The sequence below is a fragment of the Salvelinus fontinalis genome, chromosome 21 (genome assembly GCF_029448725.1).
Source record: "Salvelinus fontinalis isolate EN_2023a chromosome 21, ASM2944872v1, whole genome shotgun sequence".
Lineage (NCBI taxonomy): Eukaryota > Metazoa > Chordata > Actinopteri > Salmoniformes > Salmonidae > Salvelinus > Salvelinus fontinalis.
In genome coordinates this window covers 20,604,895-20,629,377 of record NC_074685.1, presented here as the reverse complement: position 1 = coordinate 20,629,377, position 24,483 = coordinate 20,604,895, and the positions used below count along the sequence as shown (strand labels likewise).

General features: G+C 44.5%; 1 protein-coding gene across 1 annotated transcript in view; it reads right to left on the bottom strand.

The window, feature by feature from the left end:
• Window positions 1–24,483, bottom strand: part of LOC129818400 (ankyrin-1-like) — a 128,019-nt gene that overhangs the window by 15,293 nt on the left and 88,243 nt on the right. The window contains 25 exon segments of the mRNA XM_055874244.1: window positions 422–506; window positions 1,191–1,310; window positions 2,428–2,556; window positions 2,712–2,940; window positions 3,214–3,310; window positions 3,571–3,775; window positions 4,683–4,894; window positions 5,107–5,261; window positions 16,010–16,234; window positions 16,488–16,600; window positions 18,546–18,609; window positions 18,760–18,883; window positions 19,795–19,815; window positions 20,210–20,282; window positions 20,431–20,523; window positions 20,733–20,831; window positions 21,044–21,142; window positions 21,485–21,583; window positions 21,880–22,077; window positions 22,224–22,322; window positions 22,606–22,704; window positions 22,990–23,187; window positions 23,414–23,512; window positions 23,808–23,906; window positions 24,126–24,224. Coding sequence (XP_055730219.1) covers window positions 422–506; window positions 1,191–1,310; window positions 2,428–2,556; window positions 2,712–2,940; window positions 3,214–3,310; window positions 3,571–3,775; window positions 4,683–4,894; window positions 5,107–5,261; window positions 16,010–16,234; window positions 16,488–16,600; window positions 18,546–18,609; window positions 18,760–18,883; window positions 19,795–19,815; window positions 20,210–20,282; window positions 20,431–20,523; window positions 20,733–20,831; window positions 21,044–21,142; window positions 21,485–21,583; window positions 21,880–22,077; window positions 22,224–22,322; window positions 22,606–22,704; window positions 22,990–23,187; window positions 23,414–23,512; window positions 23,808–23,906; window positions 24,126–24,224 — 3,133 coding nt within the window.

The window sequence follows — 24,483 nt, the reverse complement described above, 5'->3', positions numbered from 1 at the left end:
ATCAGAGGGCTCCTCTGTCTGGCTCCACTGTGAGGACCCGCCCATTCCCAGCGCTAAGCTAAATGCTAAATATCCGCCATGCTAACAGGACTCGCAGTGGAGCAACCAGCACCAGCGGCATGCAAACCATAACAGGTCATTCAGTACTAATGTTACCAGAACTCTGGAAGGGTTCTAGTTTTCAATGGAGCTGTTTGGATGTGTAGGTATTAGCTAATCTTTGGCACATAATCAATATAGCGCCATCATCACACTGCTGTGTATTATGGGGCGTAGTAGTGCAGTGCATCCAAGGCTCATGCATGCATAAAATAGAGAGAGTAGTAGACTGGGAAGCAGGGAAGAAGGGGTGCAACATTCAGGCCCTGTCTCTTCCTGTATAGTGGGGAGAGGGCTTCTGGACAGGCATGGTATGACTTACCGAGACCGGGCTCGTTCAGCGTGCTGTAGCGCTCCCTCAGGGCCAGTGGGGTCAGAGTTCGCCTGCGCTCCTCACTCCCCACAACCTGGATCACACACAAGGGACACAGTCACAAAGCACACACATCAGTGACTAGATATGGCTGCTCCCTCTGAAATATCAGCTACTTCTCCCAAGGTTGTCTAATGATATGTTTGAATGTGGTTTATTGTATCTATGCTGCTTTTGTGACTATTACTTTGTACTGTACTATCTTAGTGTAAATAAAACTGATTTTGAGATTTTTAAAAATGCTTAAAATAGCACTGGGATGATAGCAGGACATCTAAATATTTGGTGAATCTTTGCTTTTAAAACCACCAATCAACAGACTGACTAGTCTCTTTAGATACGGTATCTCTTAAAGTCTGTATTTCAGGTCTTTTTTAAGCCTTCAAAGCTCAACTGATCATTCATCAGCCGAGGAAGGTGCAGACAGAGCTCCCTAAGAGAGATCTTTTGTTACGACTGAGAACCAATCAATCAACAGCAACATTAAAGAACCAATCAATCAACAGCAACAATAAAGCAAAAAAACACCCCATTCAAAATGTCAATTCAATTAATGACTGTAATGATATCTGCTAATGTAGAACGGAAATAATATATTTTTGTATTGGCAAGGTTAAGAGGGGTTGTGAGTGTGTAATATTGGTCGTGGAGTGTGGTTTAGAAGGGTTAAAAGGGGTTGCATGTGAGTAGTTTAGTGGGTGTGAGAGACTGTGTGTACCTTGACACAGGGTGGCATGGTGATGTTGAGGTTACACAGCACATGCTGGGAGTCCTCATACTTGGTAGACTTTCGTAGGAAAGAAAGGAACCCAGAGGCCTCCTTATTGCTGTCTCTAACCTGATAGATACACAGAGAGAGAGAGAGAGAGAGAGAGAGAGAGAGAGAGAGAGAGAGAGAGAGACAGAGAGACAGAGAGACAGAGAGACAGAGGGAGAAGCAGGAAAACCAGAAGAGGTAGATTCGAGGAGGAGAGACAAGAGAGAGTGACAGAGGTAAGAGGAGCAGATATGAAGGATAAAGAAGAGGATGGACAAGAGGATAGGGTGAAAAATAATGGAAAAAAGAGAGGGGGAAGAAGAACAGAGCAAAGGTGGGAATTAGACAACCTGCAGTGTAGTGGGTCTGTCGAGCAGAAACATAGCAGGGAAGGGATGGAAGCAGTCCATAGGCAGGCGAGAGAGAGAGATTTACCTGCACATTTACCTGGGCGTCTGTCAGATCAGACAGTAACAGAGACCGTGAGAGAGAGAAAGAGAGACAGTGAGACAGACATACAGACAGGCAGGCCACAAGATTGGCAGGCAGGCAAGAAGGTGAAAGAGCTAAAGGATGTGCACACAGTTACAGCTAGGGAGAGAGTCGGTAGGTACACCACAGTGGAGAATACAACACACTCGTCTGAGACTGGCTGAGACGGAAGCGCACGTCACACTCAAAGCCACACAGAAAGACATACAGATGACACAGACAGATTTATTGGTAGACAAAGATATGGCCGCACACGCAGACACATACCATAGACACACAAACAGAGAGGAACACAGACAGCCACACAGATAGAGGGACAGGGTGTATGTGATAGAAAAGTGTTGGTTGGAACTCAACACAGTTAAACATGGAGAGAAAGATAGAATTGAAACATTTGGAGAGATGGAGTGATAGAGATGGGAGAAGGTACACAATGATTGTAAAAATATAAAGAGATAGATGGATGGGACAGATGTACACACAGACATATAGATTGGATAAAAAGACCGACTGACTGTCGACCGACCAACTGTTGATTCAACACAAAACCTGTCTGACTAACATGTTAAATGCATAAACAGACAGTTTGACAGACTGACATGTCCTGGAAGGAATAAAACAGACTGACTGACAGAAGGACATTTCAATTAAATTGACTGGATCACAATTCCTATGGGAAAACATAGAGAATGAGTGGGAGACGGACCTTGACCGAGACAGGCAGTCTGTTGTCTCTGAAGGCTTGGAAGCTGAAGCTACGTGGCTGCTGAGTGGCCTTCCTCACAGGCACCAGGTTCCCAGAACACTCCAGGTGCAGCGGCATGCCCTCCATCACCTTAGGGGGCGACAGAGAGTCAGGGGATAAAAATCCTCCATTGCTTTCAATGGATTATTTACACAAATGTCTGAGTTATGTGAACATATTTAAATATAGTAGAACCTACTGACACACACTAAAACCCTTTCCCCTGACCCTTGCCCCTTGCTGACCTCTATATCCCTGCTCCGTGCCACCTCGCTGAAGTTCTCGTGCAGCTCCAGGGTTTTGTCCATCTTGTCGTCGGTCATGCAGTAGCAGCGTAGGCGGCCCTCGCGCGCCTCATTCATTTTTGCGAATATCACAAACTTGGCCATGTAGGGCACTGCCATCAGCTCCCGGTACAGCAGGTTGGCGAAGGTCACCGCCTCGGCCGTGCGAGGGCAGTCTGCCAGCCAGAACCTGGGCAGAGGATGAGAGGAGAGATGACGCACAGAGAAGGGTGACGGATAGTCGTTAGAGAGAGTGGGTGTTGTGTTAAAGAGTAAAAGTAATGGAAAGTCAGGTGTTCCATATCGTCAGGGGGTGGAACTCAATGTGGTTTGGCACAGGATGAGGTTACATCTGGCTATATGCATTGGGTAAATAGTATCAGGTTGTTCTGCTTCATACATTTTGTATAACCTCTAAAGGAGAGTGCATGGCTGACTGTTGTGAGTGTGAATTAGGACACACCTTGCGGAGACGTTGGTGGTGAAGTTGGCGCAGTTTTTGGCGTACATCAGCTTGGTGGTGCCAGTGATATCCTCCCATTGGGCAGGTGCTGTTCCACCTGGGAGACAAAGGACTGTTTCATCTCTCTCTTTTTATACACCTCCACTTCCTCTTTCCCTCTCTTTCCCCCCAGAGACCTGCTATTGTCCCTGTACCGCTTTCATAAAACAGACTGGCTTGGGTCGTGATGCTTTTTGTTGGTCAGCACTAGTTCTCTCGCCTTCACCCCTGTCCTAACACTCACTTATGTTGGCAATGAACGCTATTGGCCATGAATCAGTTGTTAAGGGTATAATTAAACTCCACGCCGGACCGTACCAATGACACTGCAGAGGAGGCGCAGGCTGGTGGTGTCCCCATCCCCAGCGTCACGTGGACTCTCCCTCCAAGAAGGGGGCAGTGGGATACGTAATCCGATTGGCCGGTGGAACTTGCGTCGTCGTGGCTCTACCGTGACCACTGGACTGAAGGTCGCTTGGTTACCAAGCTGTCGAGTCAGCAGCTCGTCTGGGATTGGCTGAGCCTGAAGAGGGAGAGGAAAGAAGGGAGAGGAGAAAGAGTGAGAGAAAAGAGAAAGGGATAAAGGAGAAAGGACAGGTGATGCATTAAAATGGGAGACAAAAATAGGAATAAATATAACATAATTAGTTTAGAACTTTCTGTCTCACATTACTCGCCCTCCGGAGCACAGTCAACAAACTATTATTAAGACAAACTCAAACATATTCAGACAACATAATACATAGTCCTACCTGAACATACTGTACATCTAACCAATGGACAAAAAGTGCACACAATCATACTCACACATAAAACCAAGTAACATGCACATTTGAATATCAGTTCATCATCTTTGTCAGCGTAGCAGGATTTAGCTCAGGGAACTGAAATGTGAAGAAAAAAAGAAAAAGACAACATTCATACATGCAAAAATGCTATATGACAACTACAGTGTACAAAAAATTAAGCAATATGGGACACAGATTCAGCAAGAAATAAAACAACAAACTGTGGTCATGGAAAAATAAAACGAATCCAGCTTCAGTATTTGGAGGTAGTCAGCATTCCTGAGGGCCAGTTTCTATGTGTATATTCCATAGTCAGTTTGATGCATTAGCCAGCTTCATTGTTCCTGTGGTGCCAACCTTGCTTGTTTGGCAGGGCAGACAGCACTGATTGAGTAAGCTAAACAGAGCAGCTACCTGCCAAGATGTCCCATTCAATCAAACTTGATTGAATACAGTCCTGGGACAGCTCTTTGTAAGAGCAGTGCAGAAAGCATTATTCACTACTGCATGAAAACCTGCATTTCCATAAAGTCCTCTTTAAAAAGACAGAATCCAGAGGAGGGATGTTCGGTGTCTGAAACTGCTGAACATATCTCTGCTGCTCTCTCCCCTCCTCTTTATCTTCCTCATCCTCTTCCTCACCTGCAGCCCCAGCCGAACTCTCTTGGTGACCGCTGTCTCAGGGAAGATGGCCTGGACATGAGGGACCAGGTTACTGGTCAGCTGACCTCCCTCTGGGCCAATCAGGTCGCTCTCCTGCTGGACGCGGGACACCACAGCGAAGTAGAGGGGGAAGTCAGTGGAGATAATTCGGCGGATTCTCTTCTTCTCCAATTCCTCGTGACTCTCCAGGTCTGAGGGAGGGGCGGCAGAGAGAAAGGCATATGGATTAGGTTTGTGTATAAGTATGTTTTTGTGTGATTAACATTGTTGTTCAAATGATATACTGTAGACTACTTAAATGTGTGGTACATGTGAATAGTCTGTCCTTAGATAGACAGGATAGTGCATGAAGATGCAGCTGGCTCTGCTTTAGGGGGATGACATTTATCATTGTTACACTGACCTTCATCCATGCCATTCAAAATGGTCTCCAGCACCTCGTCGCCATAGCGATTGCGATGCTCCTTCCAGACAGAGCCGTTCTCACTGCGCAGAACCACCAGCTCCCGGACCCCTCGACCCAGAGCAGCAAAGTGGGGAATCTCCACTATCACTGGCCTATAGAGACATTACCACTCTACATTAACATACTATTATTATACTATTCAGGGCTTGATATTAACTTTTTTAGCCACTTGTAGGACTGATTTTGTACTTGTCCAAAAGCTCAAGCCACTTGGTCTGTACCACCATTTTTACATCATTGTATGATGCAAGGAACCACTTTGCAAAATAAAATACATTACTACCTTTTTTACCATAGAGAATCAGACAAAAATGTAGGCTGCCTATTGGCTTCTTTGCATATTCAAGCCTGTCTCAAAATACAACACTGCCCCTTTAAGGCTCTCCTGGAGGATGGTTGGCCACCCTTGATAGCCTATAAAATTACAATTACAATCAAATGCGACCCGTTTCAGGAAGCTAGTCATATGTCGCACGTCACTACTTCACAGGAAAGGCATTTGAACGTTTTTTGTCAGAAATCCCTTCTGGAACATGTGAATGTTCATGTGCCTTAATAACAAACGTGTATGTCATCTGTAAATACAAATAAAATGGTTAAATTACGAGTTTTAGCCACGGATTGGCTGAGAAAATGGATGGGCTGGACATGCCGAGAGATGAGATCGGATTGGTCTGTCATGTAGCATGCTTCTGTCTATAACATGAGCTGCTTAGTATGTGTAAATAATCCTTGCTACCACGACTTTTCTGAAAGATAAACGTTAGCCATGGAGAACTGCAAAAGTGTTGCCACTGCTCTCAACAACATTGCTGCCCTGAATTTAGCAGGCGCTACCGACATCAGTGGGAAAAAGTTGTGATGGACTACTTTCTGCAAACAATCACTTTGAACCAGAGTGACTTGACACAACTCGGACCAAACAAGCTGTACAAACAAAACTGAGTTAAAGGGGTTACAGTCTGCCGTGAAGCGTTCATCCATGTACACGTGTAAGAGTCTAGCTACATTTTCAGATATTATACGTTTCTAATTTTGTCAGAAAGTGTCACGCCCTGGCCTTAGTTATCTTTGTTTTCTTTATTATTTTAGTTAGGTCAGGGTGTGACATGGGGGATGTATGTGTTTTGTATTGTCTAGGGGTTTTGTATGTTTATGGGGCAGTGTCTAGTCTAGGTGTATGTATGTCTATGGTTGCCTAGATTGGTTCTCAATTAGAGACAGCTGTCCATTGTTGCATTGCTAGTTATAGCCTAATGTTAGCTAGCTAGCTAGCTAGTTGGTAAGTTTTAGCTACCTGCAGATTCATATTACATAATTTCATGCATGGTGGCTAGCTATGACAAATCATTTTGTATTGCTAGTAGTATGGGTTGGGATTATGGTTAATTGTTTAGCTAGCTAGCTACATGTCTAAACAAAAGACTCCAGATGATTATATGACCCATCAAGTTAGCCAGGTGTATCTGGGGATGATTATGGCCATCTATTTAAATTCATGGACTTGTGTATATGTCTAGACTATAGTGACACATCCACTTAGCTAGATGTGGCTGGAGGGTGGTTATAGACTTTCTATTACATGACCTATCAATTTAGACAAGTGTGCCTGGGTAAGCATCATCTAATAATGATAAAATATTCTTATCTGGACACTTTCTATTTTTTATATTGCTACTATGCAAGTAACCATTTCACTGTACCATTTACACCTTCTGTGTACTGTGCATATTTGTTTAAAATTTTTTATTTCACCTTTATTTAACCAGGTAGGCTAGTTGAGAACAAGTTCTCATTTGCAACTGCGACCTGGCCAAGATAAAGCATAGCAGTGTGAACAGACAACAACACAGAGTTACACATGGAGTAAACAATAAACAAGTCAATAACATGGTAGAAAAAAAGAGAATCTATATACAATGTGTGCAAAAGGCATGAGGAGGTAGGCAATAAATCGAATAATTACAATTTAGCAGATTAGCACTGGAGTGATAAATCATCAGATGATCATGTGCAAGAAGAGATACTGGTGTGCAAAAGAGCAGAAAAGTAAATAAATAAAAGCAGTATGGGGGGTGAGGTAGGTAAATTGGGTGGGCTATATACCGATGGACTATGTACAGCTGCAGCGATCGGTTAGCTGCTCGGATAGCAGATGTTTAAAGTTGTTGAGGGAGATAAAAGTCTCCAACTTCAGAGATTTTTGCAATTCGTTCCAGTCGCAGGCAGCAGAGAACTGGAAGGAAAGGCGTCCAAATGAGGTTTTGGCTTTAGGGATGATCAGTGAGATACACCTGCTGGAGCGCGTGCTACGGGTGGGTGTAGCCATCGTGACCAGTGAACTGAGATAAGGCGGCACTTTACCTAGCATAGCCTTGTAGATGACCTGGAGCCAGTGGGTCTGACGACGAACATGTAGCGAGGGCCAGCCGACTAGGGCATACAGGTCGCAGTGGTGGGTCGCATAAGGTGCTTTAGTAACAAAACGGATGGCACTGTGATAAACTGCATCCAGTTTGCTGAGTAGAGTATTGGAAGCTATTTTGTAGATGACATCGCCAAAGTCGAGGATCGGTAGGATAGTCAGTTTTACTAGGGTAAGTTTGGCGGCGTGAGTGAAGGAGGCTTTGTTGCGAAATAGAAAGCCGACTCTAGATTTGATTTTGGATTGGAGATGTTTGATATGAGTCTGGAAGGAGAGTTTGCAGGCTAGCCAGACACCTAGGTACTTATAGATGTCCACATATTCTAGGTCGGAACCGTCCAGGGTGGTGATGCTAGTCGGGCGTGCGGGTGCAGGCAGCGAACGGTTGAAAAGCATGCATTTGGTTTTACTAGCGTTTAAGAGCAGTTTGAGACCACGGAAGGAGTGTTGTATGGCATTGAAGCTCGTTTGGAGGTTAGATATCACAGTGTCCAAGGAAGGGCCAGAAGTATACAGAATGGTGTCGTCTGCGTAGAGGTGGATCAGGGAATCACCCGCAGCAAGAGCAACATCATTGATATATACAGAGAAAAGAGTCGGCCCGAGAATTGAACCCTGTGGTACCCCCATAGAGACTGCCAGAGGACCGGACAACATGCCCTCCGATTTGACACACTGAACTCTGTCTGCAAAGTAGTTGGTGAACCAGGCAAGGCAGTCATAAGAAAAATCGAGGCTACTGAGTCTGCCGATAAGAATATGGTGATTGACAGAGTCGAAAGCCTTGGCCAGGTCGATGAAGACGGCTGCACAGTAATGTCTTTTATCGATGGCGGTTATGATATCGTTTAGTACCTTGAGCGTGGCTGAGGTGCACCCGTGACCGGCTCGCAAACCGAATTGCACAGCGGAGAAGGTACGGTGGGATTCGAGATGGTCAGTGATCTGTTTGTTGACTTGGCTTTCGAAGACCTTAGATAGGCAGGGCAGGATGGATATAGGTCTGTAACAGTTTGGTTCCAGGGTGTCTCCCCCTTTGAAGAGGGGGATGACCGCGGCAGCTTTCCAATCCTTGGGGATCTCAGATGATACGAAGGAAAGGTTGAACAGGCTGGTAATAGGGGGTGCGACAATGGTGGCGGACAGTTTCAGAAATAGGGGGTCCAGAATGTCAAGCCCAGCTGATTTGTATGGGTCCAGGTTTTCCAGCACTTTCAGAACATCTGCTATCTGGATATGGGTAATGGAGAAGCTGGGGAGGCTTGGGCGAGTAGCAGCGGGGGGGGGGGGGGGGCTGTTGGCCAAGGTTGGAGTCGCCAGGTGGAAGGCATGGCCAGCCATTGAGAAATGCTTGTTGAAGTTTCCGATTATCACGGATTTATCGGTGGTGACCGTGTTACCTAGCCTCAGTGCAATGGGCAGCTGGGAGGAGGTGATCTTGTTCTCCATGGACTTTACAGTATCCCATAACTTTTTGGAGTTAGAGCTACAGGATGCAAATTTCTGCTTGAAAAAGCTGGCCTTTGCTTTCCTGACTGACTGCGTGTATTGGTTCCTGACTTCCCTGAACAGTTGCATATCGCGGGGGCTCTTCGATGCTATTGCAATTCGCCACAGGATGTTTTTGTGCTGGTCGAGGGCAGTCAGGTCTGGAGTGAACCAAGGGCTATATCTGTTCTTAGTTCTGCATTTTTTGAACGGAGCATGCTTGTCTAATATGGTGAGGAAGTAACTTTTAAAGAATGACCAGGCATCCTCAACTGACGGGATGAGGTCAATATCCCAGGTACCCGGGCCAGGTCGATTAGAAAGGCCTGCTCGCAGAAGTTTTTTAGGGAGCGTTTGACAGTGATGAGGGGTGGTCGTTTGACCGCGGACCCGTAGCGGATACAGGCAATGAGGCAGTGATCGTTGAGATCTTGATTGAAGACAACAGAGGTGTATTTGGAGGGCAAGTTGGTCAGGATAATGTCTATTAACCTGTTGGGGATGGGGGCGCTGTTTAGACTATTTATGCTAATTGGGTAATTTTTTAAACGGCTTCCCACAAAATCCTTGATCGTACAATATGCATATTATTATTATTATTGGATAGAAAACAGTCTATAGTTTCTATAGGAGTTGAAACTTTGTCTCTAAGTGGAACAGAGCCCATTCTACAGCAATTTCCCTGACATGGATTCAGATTTCAGAAATGTTGGCCACTGTTCTGAAGTCAGTTAAAAGGGCACTGATATTGCTATGACTGTACGGACACTTCTTACGTCTTCCCCTGGATGCTTTTACGTGATGATGATTCCAATGGGGTCGATTGCGCGTTCACAGGCCCTATAAATCAAAAAACCCTGTAGCTAGCAAGTCTTTTCTTGGTGCGTCACGCGCGTGGAGGACACCGACCCTCTCCTGTTCCAAGCGTTAGTTTAGCCTGTTATATTTCTCCGGTCATCTTTTCACTCGTTATAGGAGTTAAAAACATCATAAGGTAGTTAATTTAAAGCGTTTTATAGCAATTTATATCCGTTTAGTGCGATTTTGGGACATTTATTTCTTTAACGCTGTGAATAGGTGGGCACGCTTTCAGTTCATCCCGAACGCAGTTGGCATTTCCACATGGCAAGAGGACAGCTTTCCACCAAAAGACGATTACTCCCAAGAAAGGATCCTTTGCCCAAGATACTGATGGAAGAACAGCTCAAGGTAGGACATTTTTATTATGATAAATCGTGTTTCTGTCGAAACATTTTAGTGGCTTAGGACGCCATGTTTTTTGACGTAGCTTCGCTTGGCGCAAACTGTATTGAAAAGTAAGGATAAATTAAAAAATGTAATTCCGCAATTGTATTAAGAATTAAATTGTCTATCAATCCCTGTCCACCCTATATTTTTTAGTCACGTTTATGAGTATTTATGTATAAGAGTAGATCACTGTCTAAGTGGCGCAAGGACATTTTCTGACCAGCTTGTCTACATTTCACATTGTCTAACCATGATTTTGGTGGCTAAATATAAACATTTTCGATCAAACTGTATATGCATGTTGTAATGTGATGTTACAGGAGTGTCATCGGAAGAATTCTGAGAAGGTTAGTGAAAAAATTAATATCTTTTGGCGATGTTGACTTTTATCGCTCACTTTGGCTAGAATCAATGCTGGGCTGCTATGTGCTATGTGCTATGCTAATATAACGATTTATTGTGTTTTCGCTGTAAGACACTTAGAAAATCTGAAATATTGTCTGTATTCACAGGATCTGTGTCTTTCGATTCGTGTATGCTGTGTATTTTTACGAAATGTTTGATGATTAGTAAGTAGGTAAACACGTTGCTCTAAGTAGTTTTTCTATTCCATTTGTGACGGTGGGTGCAATTGTAACCTATGCCATCTACCTGAAATATGCACTTTTTTCTAACAAAACCTATCCCATACCATAAATATGTTATCAGACTGTCATCTAATGAGTTTTTTTGTTGGTTAGGGGCTATAAATATCTTAGTTTAGCCGAATTGGTGATGGCTACTGGTGTTGGTGGACAAATAAAAGATGGTGGATTATGCTAATGTGTTTTTAGGTAATAGATGTACATCTTTACATATTGTGTCTTCCCTGTAAAACATTTTAAAAATCGGACATGTTGACTGGATTCACAAGATCTGTGTCTTTCATTAGCTGTATTGGACTTTAATGTGTGAAAGTTAAATATTTTAAAAAAATATTTTTTTTGAATTTCGCGGCACTGGTTTTTCAGTGGGGGGGGGGGGGGTGTGCCGCTAGCGCCACGCTGATCCTAGACAGGTTAAGGTGCCCATGTTTACGGATTTAGGGTTGTACCTGGTGGGTTCCTTGATGATTTGTGTGAGATTGAGGGCATCAAGCTTAGATTGTAGGACTGCCGGGGTGTTAAGCATATCCCAGTTTAGGTCACCTAACAGAACAAACTCTGCAGCTAGATGGGGAGCGATCAATTCACAGATGGTGTCCAGGGCACAGCTGGGAGCTGAGGGGGGTCGGTAGCAGGCGGCAACAGTGAGAGACTTATTTCTGGAGAGATTAATTTTTAAAATTAGAAGTTCGAACTGTTTGGGCATAGACCTGGAAAGTATGACAGAACTCTGCAGGCTATCTCTGCAGTAGATTGCAACTCCTCCCCCTTTGGCAGTTCTATCTTGACGGAAAGTGTTATAGTTGGGTATGGAAATCTCAGAATTTTTGGTGGCCTTCCTAAGCCAGGATTCAGACACGACAAGGACATCAGGGTAGGCAGAGTGTGCTAAAGCGGTGAGTAAGACAAACTTAGGGAGGAGGCTTCTGATGTTGACATGCATGAGGCCAAGGCTTTTTCGATCACAGAAGTCAACAAATGAGGGTGACTGGGGACATGCAGGGCCTGGGTTTACCTCCACATCACCCGAGGAACAGAGGATGAGGGTGCGGCTAAAGGCTATCAAAACTGGTCGCCTAGAGCGTTGGGGACAAGGAATAAAAGGAGCAGATTTATGGGCGTGGTAGAATAGATTCTGGGCATAATGTGCAGACAGGGGTATGGTGGGGCACGGGTACAGCGGAGGCAAGCCCAGGCACTGGGTGATGATAAGAGAGGTTGTATCTCTGGACATGCTGGTCTCAATGGGTGAGGTCATCGCATGTGTGGAAGGTGGGACAAAGGAGGTATCAGAGGTACGGAGAGTGGAACTACGGGGTCCATTGCAAACCAAAACAATGATAACTAGTCTGAACAACAGTATACAAGGCATATTGATATTTGAGAGAGACATACAGTGAGGCATAAAGTGATTGCAGGTCTTGATTGGGAGAGCTAGCTAAAACAACAGGTGAGATAACAGCAGCTAGTCAGCTAACACAGCAACAGCAGGTAAAAATGGCGACGACTAGGCAGAGAGGGTCGGATTAACTACACACAGAGCCTGAGTTAAAACACAGAGCCGACAGATAAAACACAAATAAACAGAATGGAGTACCGTGAATTAATGGACAGTCCGGCAGGCATCAGCTATGTAGCCAAGTGATCATAGTGTCAAGGGGGCAGCCGTAGATGGAGCAGGGAAGCTGCCACTAAGCTAGCACACGGCGTTTAAAGTTAGTAGCCCGGGGGTTGGTCTGCTCAGACGGAGGGGGTCTGCTCAGACGGAGGCCGGTTGAGGGCACAGCGGATGGGGTATTCATCTGCAGACCAGACGTGGTCGTGTCGACAGAGAATCCAAGCCGGATGGTGATGGCGAAAGAGAGGTTGTGATTGTAGAATTGTGTTTGTTAACTGGTGCTAGCTTCGTGGCAGTGGCGCTAGCTGCGCTAGCTGCGCTAGCTGCAAGCTAGCTGTGAGGATCAGAAGTAGTGGCTCAGGGATTACGGCAGGAATCCGGCGTTGTTGTCGAGAGACAGTCCGATGCTGGTAAATTGGTGAGTAATATCCAGGCTAATAACAGGGCTGGTGTCTGTGCAGAAGGTAAAAGCTGCTAGCAGCGGCTAAAAATGGCTAAATAGCTTGTAGCTGATTAGCTGGTTAGCTACTGGGGGTTCTTGAATGTGTTTCAAAGTTAAAAAATAATCACATTGGGTGAGGTAGGTTACCGGAAGGTATAATCGAATTAAAAATCGAAAAAAAAGTAAAATATATACAAGAAATACGAAAAATACAAACGTACACAAGAGGACTAAACAAACACGTCTACACTGCTACGCCATCTTGGAACGATGACAATATGACAATTACACTTAGATTTTATTTGATATAGTGTGTGTTTACCAGAGACTATCATGTGAAGAACAACATGACCTGCACCAAAGTCACATTAGGATATAGGCCAAGGACCAGATCAAGTGTATTTTTACCTGGAGTTTTTCCATATTGTTAGCTACTACTTTCACCAATTTTAGTCTTGACATCTTTGGTTGTTTGCTGCACTACCTTACCCATTCTGTTTAGCACATGGCCTCACATGTGGATACTTAAAGAGATGGGTGGGGCTAAGGCTTAACAGGGTGTGAACGATGCTGAATAGGTGTAGACAAAGAAGAGGTCTCCAGTAGGTGTACCAGAACATTCAAGAGCCGTTTTCTCAAAAGTGGGGTTAAAAGCTTATCAACTTTCAAAGCAGAATTACTTTCCCATTGTTCCTCAACTGCATTATATGATATACCATTTTGTAGGTCCGAGTCTGTACTTTTGTTCACTGGAAAAAAACACAATATCAAATTTTGCAACATATGACCGAATTCAGGTCGGTCACAAATACTTGTAATGTCTTTATAAAATAAATCCCTCCAGGGCTCGAAATTAAGGGCATCCCGTCATCCCTGGGATGATAAAAAAATATGTATACAGTTCAAAACAGTCTTCTGGGACAGCTCTGGGATGATAGATCCCAAAATCATAAAACCACTGCAAATTAAAACATTTAGAAAAGCAATGAGGCTGATGCAACAAATAAGACCGTTTAGCTTAACATTTTGATACAGTTGTATTTGTTCATATTATACGCTCAACAACGCACACGTGGCTGTAGGCTATGCGCAAACGTTCCAAAATGCAATTACCACACGTGCGAGCGGTTTCATGTGACAGATGAAAATATCCTTTTCGAAATGAATAAAGAGGGGAGATCTAAAGATGCATGAACTAGCATGGGTTACTAGGATTATGAAAGTAAAGGAAAGTTGATTTGAAAACCAATAGAACATGTAAAAATGCTGGTTTCAAAGGCATATTAAGTGTTTAAAGTAACTCCCTCAACATTTCTATAGTCGCATTTTGTCAAGGCTACTTTGAAACAAGGTGAAACATGCTTCCAAAAATGACAGTTTTTAGTTTTAAACAATTAAGTTTATAGTTTTAAATTGTTTCAACATGATGATCGCCTCTGCCGTTCCTAGGGGGGTGAGTCACTTGAGTGGGTTGAGTCACTGACGTGATCTTCCTGTCCGGGTTGGCGCACCCCCCTTGGGTTGTGCCGTGGCGGAGATCTTTGTGGGCTATACTCTTTGTGGATCTTTGTGGGCCTTGTCTCAGGATGGTAAGTTGGTGGTTGAAGATATCCCTGAAGTGGTGTGGGGGCTGTGCTTTCGCAAAGTGGGTGGGTTTATATCCTGCCTGTTTGGCCTTGTCCGGGGGTATTGTCGGATGGGGCCTCAGTGTCTCCCGACCCCTCCTGTCTCAGCCTCCAGTATTTATGCTGCAGTAGTTAATGTGTCGGGCACTAGGGTCAGTCTGTTATATCTGGAGGATTTCTCCTGTATTATCCGGTGTCATGTGTGAATTTAAGTGTGCTTTCTCTAATTCTCTCTCACTTTCTCTTTTCTTTCTTTCTTTCTTTCTTTCCCTCTCTCGGAGGACCTGAGCCCTAGGACCATGCGTCAGGACTACCTGGCCTGATGACACCTTGCTGTCCCCAGTCCACCTGGCCGTGCTTCTGCTTCAATTTCAAGTGTTCTGCCTGTGGCTATGGAACCCTGACCTGTCCACCGGACGTGCTACCTGTCCCAGACCTGCTGTTTTCAACTCTCTAGAGACAGCAGGAACGGTGGAGATACTATGATCGGCTATGAAAAGCCAACTGACATTTACTCCTGAGGTGCTGACCTGTTGCACCCTTGACAACCACTGTGATTATTATTATTTGACCCTGCTGGTCATCTATGAACATTTGAACATCTTGGCCATGTTCTGTTATAATCTCCACCCGGCACATCCAGAAGAGGACTGGCCACACCTCATAGCCTGGTTCCTCTCTCAGTTTTTTCCTAGGTTCTGGCCTTTCAAGGGAGTTTTTCCTAGCCACCGTGCTTCTACATTGCTTGCTGTTTGGGGTTTTAGGCTGGATTTCTGTACAGCACTTTGTGACATTAGCTGATGTAAGAAGGGCTTTATAAATACATTTGATTGATTGATTGCTCAGATTCCAGGTGGGTGATGTGCAGTGCACAACAGGCACTATCAAGCTTTTAGACGTTAATTATCCTTCATTATATTTTTCAAACATGACACTAGCCTATATATATGTAATTAAAAGTCTCATTAAAGTTTGGCAAAATTTTCTGCCGCCTCATGTCAGCATCGGTTTTGACACGAGGCTGTGGTCAATATGCATATCACCTACACTTTGACATGTGGGCTTTTTTATTTATGTATATGAAACATTTATTTGAAAATTATTCCAATGTATGCCTCTCTGATCCAATTATGAACAGAGTAATTGTTTGACATTGTGATTTTTGTGTGATTAATGTATTTGAATCTATTGTGATTAATGCTCCTAAAAAATAATTCCCCCCCTATAAAACAATCGTCACTATCACTCTCCACTGGACATTGAAATGCAAGATTCCCACTGTCCCATCAAATACAGGGTGATTGACTGACATATATACATACATATGCACACATTTGCACACACACTTACTCTAAGAACTGCATACTGGAGGGCCCCAGGGAGATGATACGGCTGGCCAGGCCCTCTCCCTCCACTAGCGGGGGAGGGGTGGTGAGTTTCTGGGGTTTGACCAGACGACAGGTGATACGGGTAGGGGCTGCACAGGTCCGAGGGGGGATGATGACACGCAGCCCGTGGTGTCTGCTGCCACGCATGGAGCCCCCCCGGGCATCCACCATGAAACTGACCAGGAACCTGAACAGCAACCAATGAGAACCACCATTATTGAGAGAATAACTATCCAACCGTGCTTCATTCAACATCATCATCCATTCAACACTAAATCACAAAACAATCATAATGACCCTGTAAAAGGGATGCAATCACACTGAATGGAAGAAATATGAAGAAAGCTGCAGATTCGTTATACTTGTAATGTGTTAGTATTGTGTGCAATAGGGTGTACAGGTTTTGTAGTGCATAAGCACTGTAGAGGGAGTAAACTGACCCTGTGTGTATAGGGCTGGCCACTGGGCTGACGTTGTCGGAGGTCTCTGTAGCAGGACTGCTGGGGATCAGAGAGTCCTCATCATAGTCCTTAGGCAGGGGGACAGGGGTGTGCTGTGGAGACCGAGGGAGGGAGAGAGAGAGAGCACTTTCTAATCATCAGCATTAGCAACTGCGTTTGATGAGATAAATCTACCACCTGTTTCCAATCAAATTAACCTGTTGGGGATGGGGGCGCTGTTTAGACTATTTATGCTAATGTGGCTAATTTTTTAAACGGCTTCCCACAAAATCCTTGATCGTACAATATGCATATTATTATTATTATTGGATAGAAAACAGTCTATAGTTTCTATAGGAGTTGAAATTTTGTCTCTAAGTGGAACAGAGCCCATTCTACAGCAATTTCCCTGACATGGAGTCAGATTTGAGAAACGTTGGCCACTTTTCTGAAGTCATTTAAACGGGCACTGTCGTTGCTATGACTATACGGACACTTCTTACGTCTTCCCCTGGATGCCTTTACGTGATGACGATTCCAACGGGCTCGATTGCTCGTTCACAGGCCCTACAAATGAAAAAAACCTTTAGCTAGCAAGTCTTTTCTTGCTGCGTAACGCGCGTGGAAGACACCGACCCTCTCCTGTTCCAAGCGTTAGTTTAGCCTGTTATATTTCTCCGGTCATCTTTTCACTCGTTATAGGAGTTACAAACATCACAAAGTAGTTAATTTAAAGCGTTTTATAGCAATTTATATCCGTTTAGTGCGATTTTGGGACATTTATTTTTGCAACGATGTGAAAAGTTGGGAACGCTTTTCAGTTCATCCCGAACGTAGTTGACATTTCCACATGGCAAGAGGACAGCTTTCCACCAAAAGACGATTTCTCCCAAGAAAGGATCCTTTGCCCAAGATACTGATGGAAGAACAGCTCAAGGTAGGACATTTTTATTATGATAAATCGTGTTTCTGTCGAAACATTTTAGTGGCTTAGGACGCCATGTTTTTTGACGTAGCTTCGCTTGGCGCAAACTGTATTGAAAAGTAAGGATAAATTAAAAAATGTAATAACGCAATTGTATTAAGAATTAAATTGTCTATCAATCCCTGTCCACCCTATATTTTTTAGTCACGTTTATGAGTATTTATGTATAAGAGTAGATCACTGTCTAAGTGGCGCAAGGACGTTTTCTTTACCAGCTTGTCTACATTTCACATTGTCTAACCATGATTTTGGTGGCTAAATATAAACATTTTCGATCAAACTGTATATGCATGTTGTAATGTGATGTTACAGGAGTGTCATCGGAAGAATTCTGAGAAGGTTAGTGAAAAAATTAATATCTTTTGGCGATGTTGACTTTTATCGCTCACTTTGGCTAGAATCAATGCTGGGCTGCTAATTGCTATGTGCTAAGCTAATATAACGATTTATTGTGTTTTCGCTGTAAGACACTTAGAAAATCTGAAATATTGTCTGTATTCACAGGATCTGTGTCTTTCGATTCGTGTATGCTGTGTATTTTTACGAAATGTTTGATGATTAGTAGTTAGGTAAACACGTTGCTCATTGTAATTATTCTAGTCCATTTGTGATGGTGGGTGCAATTGTAAACTATGCCATCTACCTGAAATATGCACTTTTTTCTAACAAAACCTATCCCATACCATAAATATGTTATCAGACTGTCATCTAATGAGTTTTTTTGTTGGTTAGAGGCTATAAATATCTTAGTTTAGCCGAATTGGTGATGGCTACTGGTGTTGGTGGACAAATAAAAGATGGTGGAATATGCTAATGTGTTTTTAGGTAATAGATGTACATCTTTACATATTGTGTCTTCCCTGTAAAACATTTTAAAAATCGGAAATGTTGACTGGATTCATAAGATCTGTGTCTTTCATTAGCTGTATTGGACTTTAATGTGTGAAAGTTAAATATTTTAAAAAAATATTTTTTTTGAATTTCGCGGCACTGGTTTTTCAGTGGGGGGGGGGGGGGAGTGCCGCTAGCGGCACGCTGATCCTAGACAGGTTAATAACTCTTTTAAACATTACCCCCTCCAGCAGGACGGTCTCTGGGGACACGCATGGGATTCTAGGAATAGCAGGAGAGTATGGCCTACACCAAAAAAAGAAAGAGATAAAAGAAGTGAGTGGGCCAAAGATGAATATGGTGGGAAATCCTTTCCCTCACATTTCAGGACATTTCCTCAGATGACTGGACTCTGATGCACAACGTGTTCAGACCGACCCTGGCGCTGTCACTTACGTGGTACCCAGTCCACCCTCAAAGTCTCTCAGAGTCTTCTTAGGGGACAGGAAATCATCATCCTGGTCCTTGAGGTCATCAAGCTTCAGGTAGCGAGCACCATCCATCCCCAGCAACTCATCCCCTACAGAGCACAGACAGACAGACAGACAGACAGACAGACAGACAGACAGACAGACAGACAGACAGACAGACAGACAGACAGACAGGCAGGCAGGCAGGCAGGCAGGCAGGCAGGCAGACAGACAGACAGACAGACAGACAGACAGACAGACAGACAGACAGACAGACAGACAGACAGACAGACAGAAGTCAATAGAGAGTCTACACTGTCATATTAGCCACTATACCACTACCCAATGCCGCCCACCGTCCATCCATTTCCAAATATAGTAACATCACCAAGCAGTTTCAGATCGATCAAAGCAATGGAGTCAAACCGACAACAACCAGAGCCCATGGAGACCGATGGAAAAACAAGACGATTGACAACACAGAATAGAACACACACTGCATGGTCCCCAGCATGGCACCTGGTTGGTTACAGCTTTAGTGAGCATGCCCATTAGAGATTGGATTTCTGTATGGGGGGGAAAGCCTTGGTTACTGGAAAATGTTCATATAACTACAAGCCGTTACAGAGAGGTCAACACAGTCAACGTGTTTTTGCTGTTCCTTGAGTGCTTCTCAGCTGGAGTTGTATCTGTGTAATTAGTCTGTTGATCAATTAAGCACTGCCGGACTGGACCCGTCAGTGGCAGAGCAGTAAAGGAAAATGTCATGACCACATCACATGCCAATAAAACACTGACATTGTTGTTACATTGAGCATAGAGGAAGAGAGAGAGAAAAGAGAGGGGAAAGAGAGAGAGAGAGAGAAAGAGAAGAGGATAGCAGGAAGAGTGTAAGAGAAAGTGAGAGAGTTATAAAGAGAGATTGATAGAGAATAGAGAATGAGAAAGTGCTTGCAACGAAGGCACAATTGCACGAGCCAACAGATGACCGGACAAAACAAAGAGACGGACACAGTCCTACCTAATGTTAGCGCTGCAATGCCTACAAAACAAATGGAAAAAGGCATTGTTTAGGCTAGTCATCTAACCACTAGGCAGGTAGCCTAGTGGTTAGTGTTGGACGAGTAACGAAAGGTTGTAAGATCAAATCCCTGCGCTGACAAGCTAAAAATCTGTCGTTCTGCCCCTGAACAAGGCAGTTAATCCACTGTTCCTAGGCCGTCATTGAAAATAAGAATTTGTTCTTAACTGACTTGCCTAGTTAAATAAATAAAAGTTTCAGTCTCATGGCAGTGCTTGACCTTTTTCTCTAGTCTTCGGTCCTCTGCCATGACACTGAACCGGGGCTGACAATCACAAGACACACAGAAGTACTATTTCTGACAGAAAGCCTTACGAGCTAAGAATAAACGTGTCTCGGGAGTGCACCAACCTACCCTCATCCTCTGAAACGTCCAATATCTCATCCACTGTCTCAGGGAAACTCATCCGATGTTTCTCTGTGGTGATCTGGGAAAAGTGAAGAGAAGGAGAGAGAAATGAGTGCTATCATCTGACATGCTCAAATACATCATTCCAGTTAAAATGTTATTGTACTGTAGGTCAGAGATTCACAGAATACACAAACCCACTAGTAACCACGTGAAGTGCTGCTCACCACGGAAACGGCCTCCTCTGTGACCAACTTCAGCACATCAATGACAGAGATGTAACCCAGACGCTTGGCGATGCCCAGAGGAGAAGTCCCATTCTACCACAGAGAACAGAGACAGACAGGAGACACACAGATCAGACACCAGAAGAAGCCTGTAGATGGAAGCATGATGGAAGGAGAATAGAGGAAAGCAATGAAGGGATAATGTGAAGAAGTGAAGAAGAGAATATATAGTAAAGGAAAAGCAGATCTAGAGGAGAAGGGTGGAATGGAGGGATGAGGAAAAGGAAGAAGAGTGTGTTTACAGTGGTGATGTCGTTGGGCTGGGCTCCGTGTTTGAGCAGCAGGGTAACAATGTCAGTATGACCCTGCTGGGCGGCCTGGTGCAGGGGAGTGTAGCCCACCTAGAGGAGGGGTGGAGAAGGGGAGCATAGAGAGAGAGAGAGTTTGAGTGCTACGGTAAATGCAAGATTGCTGACATTGACAAGACGTTATTCAATATAAATTCCATGTCCAATCTAATGTAATTGGAGTGAAGGCGGAAGTGACGTGAGGCAGGGCAGAGCCACACTAACAGGTGCCATGTGTAAGGAGGAGTGTAGCAGCAGCGTCTCACTCTGGTCTTGCTGTTCACATGAGCCTGCTGCTGCAGGAGGAACTTCACCATCTTGATGTTGCCATAGTGACAGGCCACGTGAAGCGCTGTGTAGCCCATCTGAAAGAGAGATGGAGAGCGAGGGAGGGAGGGAGGGAGAGAGAGACAGAGAGAAAATAGTGAGAGTTGGCAGTGTTTCAATGGCCTCATTACTGCCTCATTATAAACAGCTTGGTGGCTTTGTTGTACCAGTCCTAGCAGTAAAACATATTTGAGAGTGTGGATGCTGTATGAAAGTATTGGATATGACATGCCATCATAGTGTGTGGTACATTATACTGCTTATAATGAACCCCACTCTACTGAATGTAACAAAAGGACTACATTACACTACATTACAAAACTGTTCTGGTTTTATACTCTATTATGAGGTGTGTGGTTAATATCATATGTATGCCTTACCCGTGAGGCTGCGTAGACTGATGCCCCCTGTTTGACCAGGGTGTCTGCTATCCCTACGTGACCTTCCTGGGCCACCAGGTGCAGAGGGGTCAGTCCATTCTGATAGACACAGGGGGAACAGGAGGCTGTTGGTCAGTCTGTTCACTAACCAGCTCTGAGTCAGTCTGAGTCACAGTGGACCGTCAAATATGTACCACAGCATGCATGCTATACTAGTAGGTAATTACAGTAACCGGTTTGACACAGTGATGAAAACATCATGCCCTGTAGGCCCTCAACACTTTATCTTACCATATGTCTATCAAACCCTGTGTAACTTAGCTAGCTATCCCTGAAAGCTTGCCTCAAACCCTGCTAAGGTCAGAGATTAATTGTTCCTCTCTCTAGTTCAATACCTTGTTCCCCAGGTTGACGTTAGCCTGTTTGGAGATGAGCAGGGCCACCATGTCCGGCCGGCCCTCCTGGGAGGCCAGGTGTAGGGGCGTGACCCCCTGGAGAGACTCAGCGTTGGCAGAGGCTCCGTGCTGCAGCAGGCAGCCGGCCACCTCCACCTGGTTCTGCTTGGCTGCAATGTGCAGGGGAGTGTAGCCATTCTGTAGACAGACACAGGAGTCAGCAGGGGAAATGCAATGGATCATCAATGGGTGTGTCATATTATCATATTGTACAATGATCCTGAAAAGGGGGGGTATACAGTATAGTAATGCGTGTGGTGTGTGTGTTACATTGTTCCTCTTACCCGGGCAGTGCTGTGTGCGTTGCCTCCCTTGCTAACCAGCAGCTTGGCCACGTCCAGATTGTTGTGATGGACGGCCACATGTAGAGGAGTCAGGCCATTCTGCTTGGACACACATACACACATCTACTGTCACTAGCTATTGAAATAACAGAATATCAGCCTGCCTTTGTGGGCGCATAACGTTTCTAAAATGGTGGGACACAGTGATTCCCTTTGGGCTGTGATTAAAGATGGTCAGTGCTAAGAATAGAAGGTTTATTTGTTACTTGGGTCACAGGAAAGTTCAATAAGCTTTATGGGGGGTCACAGCATTGATAAGTATGCCTAACACTGATAAAAAGCACAAGACAGTCCATGCTGTGTTGCAGTGTGTTCTTCATACCTTTCCAGCCGCGTTGGGATTGGCTCCTCTCTCCAGCAGCAGCTCAACCACATCCACCTTGCCGTACTTACAGGCCACATGGAGAGGAGCGAAGCCTTTCTGCTTGGACACACAAACACACATTCAGCATGAGCAGGAGAACTAAAAGAGGTCAGGTGTGAAGGGATTAGGATTGAGATTGAATGAGTTTGAGAGAGAAATTGGGTTAGAGAGAACGAGAAAGAGAGAAAGAGAGAGAGAGTGAGAGAGACATAGAGAGAGAGAGAGAGAGAGAGAGAGAGAGACATAAAGAGAGAAAGAGAGAGAGAGACATAAAGAGAGAAAGAGAGAGAGAGATACAGAGACAGAGACAGAGAGAGAAAAGTCAGTAAATTAAAGGAGAACCTTTGTCATCTTGGTTTGTTGGGCCGCCCCATCCAGGAGGATGCGGGTGGTGTGGGTGTGTCCCTCGCGGGCGGCGATGTGTAAGGGGGTGTGGCCAGCTGTGGTAGCCGAGTCGGGATTGGCCTTGTGCTCCAGGAGCAGCTTGACCAGCTCCTTATGTCCCATACGGGCCGCACAGTGGAGAGGGGTCTGGTCATCCTAGAGAGACAGGGATGGAGAAAAAGAGTGAGAGTGAGGAGAAACAGAGGTTGGAATGATAACTGTATCTAGTGAGCAGTGAGGTATTTGTGCAGTGTATGGTGTTGTAGACTGTAGTTGAAGAAAATGTGTATTCCAGCCAGGACAAAGATTGTTGTAAAACATTAGGACGTACATACAGTAGATGTGTGCAGTATGTATGGTTGCATGACAGTGTGTGCAGTACCTTAGCCTTTGCATCCACCTGTGCTGTGTTCTGCAACAGGAACAGAGCCACCTCACAGTGGCCTGCCCTGGATGCCATGTGGAGGGGTGTCTCCACTTTCTGTTACACAAACCCAGTTCAGAGGTCACATAGCCTGTCACAATCACTCTGCCATTAAACACGTGACTATGCTATGTAATATCAGTAACACACATAAAATATCACTTTATACACACAGAGACCAGGCCTTAGTCATCAAATTATTATTAATGCATGGACCAGATACCAATCCATCTACCATAACCTTTGCTGGTGTTCATTTCAACATTTCAACAAGTTACTACTAGTCAATCAGAGTGTGATGGAAATGTCCCCCCCGTGTCAGGAATAAAGGTTATGAAGGGGCTTCTCTCACCACATTGGAGGCGTTGGGTGAAGCTCCTCTATGGAGCAGGTTCTTCACAATGTTCAGGTGCCCCATGAAGGCTGCTACATGAAGAGGGGTCAGACCAGACTAATGGGAGAGAGAAACAGGGGGCATATGAAGAGAGAGGAGAGTTAAGGGTTAAGGGTAATAACAATTCATTACCATTACGCTTACGCTTACATTTACACCTCCAGATATTTTGGAATGACAGAATTGACACCCAACAATTTCAACAATAACAAAAAGTACAGCTTGTCCTGAGAACCCCAACAAGTCCCATTGCTCTTCAAAAGAGTGTTATCTCACCTCTGTGACGGCCTCCAGGGAGGCAGAGTGTTTCAGCAGAAGGTCCATGGAGCGCATGTGGTTCTTCTTACAGGCAATGTGGAGGGGAGTGAACCCATTCTGAACACAATATAAAAACACAGACCGAAAATGTAGCAAATTCAGCATAGGGTTGCGTTTAGTATGCACAAAATGGGAGAACACATTCAGAAATGGTACTGCCTGTACTTGTCCAATAATGCTTATTCATATCTCATAATGTTTTCTACTCTTTGTGCCTGCTGTACGCAACCCAGTTATAAAGGTTCAGTAAGCCTGACCAATGGACATCTCCAGTACACCTCACACATTAAGCACCAGTATACAGAAATAGAAGGAC